The sequence below is a fragment of the Crinia signifera genome, chromosome 2 (assembly GCF_055691185.1).
Source record: "Crinia signifera chromosome 2, ASM5569118v1, whole genome shotgun sequence".
In the NCBI taxonomy this organism is placed as follows: domain Eukaryota; kingdom Metazoa; phylum Chordata; class Amphibia; order Anura; family Myobatrachidae; genus Crinia; species Crinia signifera.
The window spans coordinates 207,158,773-207,167,761 of record NC_139218.1 but is presented as its reverse complement, the minus strand read 5'-3'; the positions used below and the strand labels follow the sequence as shown (position 1 = coordinate 207,167,761).

Here is an 8,989-nt window from a genome sequence, read left to right as displayed (position 1 = left end):
ATGTTAGACTTTTTGGGCACAAAGTGTTACTTTTGGTCTATTTAAAAGTTTTTACAAGTTTTCATACGCATCTTTATCTTTCTTTATGAGAATGCATTACATCTATAAAAATTACAATGTATGAAGATTTTATGCATATTTTCAGGTTAATAAAGCAAAAAAAACTCAAAGAGTTTCATGTTCCATTTCTTGTGACCTCATCATCAACAGGCCAAAAAGCCATTTTTTTAATGACAGCAGCAAAGAAAGGCAGGGCTGATCCGTTTTCAGTGTAAAAGGGCATTACTCAGGAATAACCTGGATTGAAGTGCAGTGTAAATGGGGTCTGAGGCAGGCATGCCCTGGCAATTTCCGGTGTTCAATTTCCCAGGTCCTACCCTGCATTCTGGTGTAAAAGTGGTATTAGTCCTCAGGGTCCCATGGTCACCTCTGGATGCACATTTACTTCAAGATCTAGGAAACAGAAGATTAAGATAAAAGAATGCTGCCTCTCAATTTCAGATAAGCAAATAGGAGTCACAGAAAGTTCTAACCAAGTGGTTAATTTTATCTCTTTGTGTCACTGTACTGGATTTAATCCACTTGTGATCAAACCCCTCCCAATGGCCTTTCTGAAATCCATTTAATCCCCAGTATATTTTTATCCCCCCAGTGTATTCTTTCATACCGTTATAAAATAGAAGATGCACTGTGCACTGAAACTTTTGTTGAAGTTAAACCAGAGATTGTTTGGGATCACAGACTCATCCACTAGAAGAGAAGCTATTTATATGATGCTTAGAATCAGCCTCTCATCTCTGAGTGCCTTCCTGATGTCAGCAGCAGTGGAAAAAGACATTCGGGTAATATTGTGAGCAGAAAGCTCTCTGGCATTCACAATAATTTGGAGTATATTTGTAAGTATAATTGCTTATTATATTATATGCAAGATTCTAATATGTTCATGTGTGGGCATGTATAGTTTATTTATTTTCATATCTCCATCATTATGTGCAATATATGAAAGTAGAAATGTAGGACTTCATTAGGAGAGCATGGTAGATGCTACAGTACTGTATGTGATTCTATGGCCATGCTAATACATTGTAAACCTTACATAGCCTTACATCCTTTTCCAGTACTGAATTACCCAATACCTTTCCACTTAGATTATAACTAGCACATTGGTTATGTCTCCCAAGATACATAACCTTGCATTTATCTACATTGAACCTCAATTTCCACTTTTTTGCCCACTCATCTAGTTTATCAAGATCATTCTGAAGCTAATGGTTAATGGTAGGGTAATTGATGCTTCATCATCAGAGGGTGTGCCATAATTTGTATTGAAAAATGATTTGCAATATTCTGTTATTACTTTACAAGGGAAAAGATTAGATAAAATATTAGCTCCCCAAAAACTGGAGAAGTTGGTATTAGAAGCTGCACATACGCATTTGTGGGGTGGCCATTTGGGGAGGAGAAAACACTCCAACACATCCAGTTAAGGTTATTTTGACCTTGCATCTATGCCTCCACTAAGAGGTATTATCGGGAAATTCCCAGTGTGCCAGAAGACAGCCCCACGTCCAGAGTTTAGGTTACACTGGTACCGCTCCCTATAATTTCCCGTGCCTATTGAGCGGATTGGTATGGATCTGATAGGGCCAGTGAACAAGTTTGCTTGAGGGCACCAATACACATTGGTGGTAGTTGATTATGCCACCAGGTACCCGGAGGCTATACCCCTGTGTAATATGAAATCTGGCACCATTGCCAGAGAGCTACTAACCATGTATGCCCGCTTGAGATACCGAAAGTTTGCTTTCACTTTCAAGGAGTATTTAGGTCTTTTGAGTGGCCTTTAGTGGTCATTGGCGACACTTCATCTCATAGAAGGGAGGAGTAGTTAGCCTTTTATATATAAAGATTAGTACTAAAACAATGGAAACTAGGTTTAGTGTTTTAGAAAGTGTTAGGACCCGGGGACCTGTGGGTGCATGGTCTACCATATATATTTAGTGTGCACCTGCAAACTCCCCCTCCTGTTTGCTGCACTACAAGTCTCAGCAGGTAGCACCTCATATGTCCAGGGTGTGCAGTTTATTGCCCCTCCCCCTATGTACTATATATTGTGTATTCATACACACTGGAAGGAACTAGAGACGCCTTCCTCCTTAACTAGCACCCCACCCACGTGTCCCAGATTGATTTTAATTAGGTTGGAGTCCCAACATTCAAGACTGCACACCTCAGCTTGGCACTATGAGGGTAAGTCCTACTGTACATATATGCTGAGTGTTGGTCTGTGGGACTGTGTTTGGGGCGCTGGGCTCTTTGGGCTGCTGTTGCTGGGCTGCTCCATGGCATCATATAGTACACTTTCAATCACCCCTTTAGTTTGTTTAATATATATGTAGCACCCTTCACATTTATTATTACTTCTTACCTAGGTAAGTCCTATTACATATAATTTCCCCTATCCATTTTACTATCACTTTAATTTCACACTAATGTGATGCCATGGGGTGGTTCTGCTGGGCTGGCCTGGGGGGCCCTGTGCCCTGGACCTGTCCCAGAGTAGTGTTAGGGACTTGTCCTATTGAGGTAACCTGGATGCGGTGGACAAGCCCATACTAATGGCCATTACTATGCTAATAACCTCAAATGCAATATAGCAAGATATTAAAAGGTCTAGCATATATATTTAGTGTGCACCTGCAAACTCCTCCTCCTGCTTGGTGCATGGACCAGCGCAGGTCTGGTGACCGCACGGGATCCCTGGCATCCAGTAACTGGTGGTGGAGGTCCCCCAGCGTTTGGTGGCAGACGGGCAGGCATTCAGGTGTGCTGTGCTGCGGCTTAGCAACCAGTCCAGCGCGCAGCTTCCGGGAGTTCACTGGAACTCCCGGCTGGTTGCTAGGCAACCGTTAGACGCCGGTCAGCTAGGCGGTACATCCTGGCTGTTACTAAGCAGCCAGGACACCACTGTTTATAATCACACAGCCCACCTCACTTTGTTATTAGAGGGCAGGGCTGCGACGGCTGATTCCATTGGTTTGGAACTCCATTTAAGGAGCCTGCACAGGAAGCCAGACGCCGGTGATAGTCATCCTGTGCCTCTGCAGGATTGCTGCTAAGACATGCAAGCTGCTACTTATTGATGTGAGCCTGCCTTCCACGTGGACACCCTGGAACGACCTTCTCCCCTCTGCCATCTGGGGTCGTGAGTAGTCCGGGAGACACAGCTAAGTGTCAGACTTGTATTTGCCCTAGTGGAGGTTGGGCATAATTCCTCCTGTGTATATACGTGTAGGAGTTGAATAAATACACTCAATGAGTATTTGTTATCTTGTATACAGCGCATGATGCCAGATGAAGATTATATTGTAATATGTGACTTGGAACTACTTATTGGTCACTGGAATGTCTTTTTTATATTTAATGTAATTTATGACACTTGCTACGTTAGTGCAATTTTGATTCTGGAACTTTAGAGCAATTACGGTGAATTGATCTATTTCTTTTTGTATTCTTGCAACAAGAAGTGATAGATAATCTTTATTTACGCTGAATATTGATATATAGATTAAACATTACCCATTTATAGGAAACACAATGTTACCCTGGTGTAATGTTTTCTATAATTTCTTTTCTCTCATTTTAGGCCCAGTAGGCTTTACTCATCATGGAGAACAGAGTTACATATTCCCATACACAGGAAGAGGAGTCTGAGAATGAGAAACGGAGATTTCAAATGGGAACATCAACTCTGAAGAGAAGATTTAAAACAAGGTTAGGCTGTACCCATCTGAACGGCTTGTTGCTTCTGTCTTGGGGTGGTTACCGACAGACACTGGGTGCCCACGTACTATATTCTGCATCTGAATGCTCTTTCTTACATAGAAACATAGAATTTGAGGGCAGATAAGAACCACTTGGCCCATCTAGTCTGCCCCTTTTTAAACATGTTACCTCAAACCATATTTGATCCTTATTTTTTGTAAGGATATCAATATGCCTATCCCAAGCATGTTTAAATTGTACTACTGTATTTGCCTCTACCACCTCTGATGGGAGGCTATTCCACTTATCTACTACTCTTTCTGTGAAGTAATTCTTCCTCAAATTTCCCCTGAATCTTCCTCCCTCTACTTTCAGTGCTGCTCTTCTTCCTGTAAAGAATGTCTCCCACCTGTACTTTGATAAAACCGTTGATATATTTGAAAGTTTCTATCATGTCCCCACTTTCCCTTCTCTGCTCTAAAGTATACGTATTAAGATCTCTTAGGGGGAGATTCTCTAAGAATCTCCGCCCCCCTTCGCCGCCCATCGCATTTATAATTATCACATATGTTGTAACATATGCGATAATTAAGGCAAAGGACAGCTCTTGCGTTAAGAGCTGTCCTTTGCGGTGAGAGTCGCCGGGTCCCAGCAGGTCCCGGCGGCTCCCCCCTCCCTCACACACCCGGCGCTGCTGCGCCGGGCTCTCCTCCTCCCTGCACCCGGAAGAGGATCAGTGCAGGGAGGAGGTCACAGGTCCGGGCAGCACAGCTCTGTGCTGCCCGGACACAGGTGAGGGGGCGATGCGGGGCGGCGGGGGGTCTGCGCGGGACAGCGGAGGGTTGCAGTAGAAGCCCATTGGCTTCTATGGGGCACCCGGCGGGGGATGCTTACAGCATCCCAAAATGCGGTAAAAACCCTGATAACGGGGTTTTTTCTGCATTTTTTGCTTAGAGAATCTCCCCCTTAGTCTTTCCTGGTACGTTTTTTGATGAAGACCATGCACCATTTTAGTTGCCCTTCTTTGTACAGTGTCTAATATATTTATATCCTTCTGGAGATATGGCCTCCAGAACTGAACACAGTACTCTAGATGAGGTCGTACCAATGACCTATACAGTGGCATTATTACTTCTTTCTTTCTCCTGCTGACACCTCTCCCTATGCAACCAAGCATCTGACTTTCCTTCTTTATTGCTTTGTTACCTACCTGCCTTTAAGTCCCTTGAAATAGTGACACCTAGATCCCTCTGTTCCTCAGTAGTTTCCATTATAGTGCCATTTATATTATTTATAGTCTTTAGATTTTTGAGACCCAAGTGCATGATTTTGCATTTTTTGGCATTAAACTGTTTTTGCCATGCTCTTGACCAGGGCTGGGCAACACCGGCCCTCCAGATGTTAGTGAACTACACATCCCAGTATGCTTTGCATTCGTTTTGCTATGTGGCCATGCTGAATGTGATGCAAGGCATGCTGGGATGTGTAGTTCATCAACATCTGGAGGGCCGGTGTTGCCCAGCCCTGCTCTTGACCATTCCTCTACAAAATCAGCCATTCTAAAATGTAACACATTTGCTTTTGTGTGCGATGAGTCGGTCTCTGTCTTTATTTGAAACCATACTGCTTGATGGTCACTGGATCCAAGGTTTTCACCCACATTTACATCAGATATACTGTTACCATTTGTAAGTATTAAGTCTAATATTGCGTCTCTATGAGTGGGCTCCCTCACCAATTGCTGGAGGGATGCTCCTTGCAAGGAATTAAGAATGTCCCTACTTCTGGTGGAACTTGCAACAGGCAGCTCCCAGTTTACATCAGGTAGATTAAAGTCTCCCATGATTATCACCTCTCCTTTTAATGCCATTTTATTGATGTCCTGCAATAGGCTCTTGTCAAGTTCCTCTTGTGGTCTGTAGATCACCCCTATACGATGAATCGCCTTCTCCCCTGTTTCTATGGTCTCCCAAAGGGCCTCAGTGTTTTCTTCAATACTTTGTATTAAGGTAGTCTTTATGCTTTTTTTTTCAGATATATTGCAACCCATCCTCCGATTCTTCCCATTCTGTCCTTCCTAAATAAAGTATATCCTGGTATAGCTATGTCCCAGTCATGATTTTCATTGCTCCATGACTCTGTAATAGCCACAATATCCAGTTCTTCCCTTGTCATTATTGCATCCCTTGTCATTATTGACGATACATAGTAGGTAGTGTAATCCTTTAGCATACAATATATCGTGTGAAACCCCCAGCAAGTGCTGCCAAATCTGACAAATATTCCGGATCCAATGCACACAGGGACGAATTGGCGGTTACGCACTTGCGATTTGAACACTTTTCACCCGATTTATCGGTCTGATCTTTCGGAATCAGGTGAAAGGGCCCAAATCATATAAATGTATGGCCAGCTAAAGGCTGCATTCAGTGATACCCATTGGAGGTACAAGTTGACCAGCTATTGCAGAGGCATAACTAGATATACAGAGCAATAAAGTGAAATGTTAGCCAGACTCCAAGTTCAGCTTCATACAACAGCCAAGTTCAATCTGCCAAAATCATATCCCTTTGTCTTTTCCTAGTCTTATTTTCTAACCAGCAAACCTTTATTTAAAACATACATTTTCTGTATGCATATATTTCAAAGTTATCTTGCTAATTACTTACAATTAGACAAATAAAATTAATGTACTGTACATCCTCTGCACCACATTTCTAAATGTGATAAATGTTGAAGAGCTACCACCTACACTAGTAAAGTTATGTGAGTGTGAGTGGACTGGTCATATGGAGAACAGATAAATTGACCAAAATAAAGAAATACATTATACATTAAAGATAAAAAACTATGCAGCCATCAGGGCACACACTGTAATTATTATAGAAACTTATTTGGAAACTAAATGGAAAAGGAATCCATTATGAGTACAGCTAACAAACTTGGCTTTGCTGGCCTGGACAGACCTTGTAGCATCTGCATAGGATTCTGTACAATCATATTCTCTGGGCCCTCTCCTATGCCCTATGGCAGGGGTGGGGAACCTTTTTTGCGACAAGGGCCATTTGTATAGGGAGAAAATCCTTCGGGGGCCATACGGTCCTACGCTCCGGTGGCTGCCGCTGAATAGGACTGACAGTCTCCTGCTGCTGTTGATTAAGAGGAATCTCGCAAGAACTACCGACCTCTCGCGAGAATTCTCCGGTACTTGACTCCCAGCAAAGTCGCCGGGCGGGTGGGCGGGCCACTCAGACCGGCTACGGGGGCCTGAGGTTCCCCACCCCTGCCCTATTGGATAAGCAGTGGGTGATTGGGGTGAAGCAGTCATTCTCTAAATGGGAGAGGCTGTGGGTGAAACTGGGTAGAGGCTGTATATAAAAGAGAGCCAAGTATTGACTGGGGTGTTACTTATACCCCCTTTAGACCAAAACGCCGGGTCGCACCCGGCTTTTTGGACCCTGGTTGAAGCCAGGTGCGACCCGGCGTTTAGGGGCATTTACACCGGACGGGCTTAAACACCCGCACCCCCCTCCCGCCCCTTCCCGGCGCTTGAAGATAAAAGCGCAATGTCGTCTTCAAGCACCGATCGACGCCGCTGTACCCGGAATGCTGCTGGGGGCAGCCCAGCACTAAGGTAAGCTGCTAGGCTGCCCCCAGTCCCCGCGCGCACCCCCCCGCCATTGGACAGGAAGTGAATGGATGCCGCACACAGGCATCCGTTCACCTCCCTCCCCCGCCGCCGCTGCTGTCTGCAGAGTATAGCAGACAGCAGCGCCGGCTGTCAGTGTCAGACTGACAATCCGTCCAACCTGCGGACGCTGCGGTCCGCAGGTTGGACGTTCCCCATTCATGTAAATGGGAGCCGGGTCATCCGACCCGGCGTTCCCATTTACACCGCCCTCTACCCAGGTCCTAGCCGTGTTCTACCCAGGTCAGGACCTGGGTAGAAGTCCCGTGTAAAGGGACAAGACGTTAGGGATTTACACCGCCGAAGATCCGGGTCTGACCCGCCGCTGACCCGGATTTTTCGGCGGTGTAAAAGGGGTATTAGGGGTACATGTATTAAGCAGTGATAAGGGAGGAGAAGTGATAAAGTGCATGGTACTTTATCACCGGCCAATCAGCTCCTAATTGTCCCTTTTTAAACCCAGCCTGTAATTTAACAGCCAGGAGCTGATTGTCTGGTGATAAAGTACCAGGCACTAGATGGCTGTGAGAGGCAGTTTGTGACAGAGGGGTAGATTTATTAAACTCGGTGAAGTGATAAAGTGTCTTCACAGTTAGGAGCTGATTGGCCGGTGATAAAAACCAGACACTATATCACTTCACCGAGCGTAATAAATCTGCCCCAGAGAGAGGTAGATAGGATGAGGCAGTGGGTGATTGGGGAGGAAGTGGATAATGCGGAGAGGCAGAGGGTGGTAGGTGGTGACTGGGAAATCAGTGGGTGATGGAGAGGTAGAAGGAGACAGGGATAAGTTGTGGATGTCAGGGAAAGGCAATGGATGCTGGAGCTCTGACTGCATCAGATGCTAGTACAATGCTTCACAGCCTGTTATTAGGCGTAGTGTCCTGAGATCCTACTATTTCTCCAAAATGCTCCAGCTTATTATCCAGCCAGCCTCCAAATCAGTATTTCCTCAATTCATCAGTCTTCAGCTCCAGTGCAGTCAGCCTGGTAATTGTTCAGATCAGTTGTTTAAATCTTCAGGTTCCAGCTCAGGTCCAGTCAGCTTGGTAATTCTCTGGGTCGTTATTCTTAATTTCTTCAGTCTCCAGCTCCGGTCCAGTCATCCTGCTAGTTCTCCAGATCAGTGTTCTCATATCTTCAGTCTCCAGCTCCGGTACAGGCAGCAAGGTGATTCTCTGGATTCTGGTTCTTCACTCCAGCTTCATCCAGATGTCGTATTCTCCGGTCTTCAGCTTTGTTTCAGTGAGAGAGCCTAGGCAGGGGGCCCACACCTCCTTGTGGCCGTTCTTTGTGAAGACCATGCAATATATTCGATTCTGTGCCCCTGTTCAGGGTCACATCAGCTCCTCCCACTAGTTCCTGGCACTCCTTTCATCTATGCACAAGAAGCCTGATAAACTACAAAGGTCTTCTGAAGAAACCGCCAAATTAAATGATGGAGAAACGCGTCAAGACCCCTTGTTTGACTGACTGATTGCCAGTGGGTATGGACTTTTAACAACATCGTTCTGGAAGCTCTATTGCATCGCCCCC

General features: G+C 45.0%; 1 protein-coding gene across 1 annotated transcript in view; it reads left to right on the top strand.

The window, feature by feature from the left end:
* Positions 1 to 3,652: 3,652 nt before the first annotated feature.
* The window catches only part of MYOM3 (myomesin 3), a 174,170-nt gene continuing 168,833 nt past the window's right edge, over positions 3,653 to 8,989 (top strand). The window contains exon 1 of the mRNA XM_083173602.1: positions 3,653 to 3,774. Coding sequence (XP_083029728.1) covers positions 3,668 to 3,774 — 107 coding nt within the window. The 5' untranslated portion in view covers positions 3,653 to 3,667. The remainder of the gene's footprint in view (positions 3,775 to 8,989) is intronic.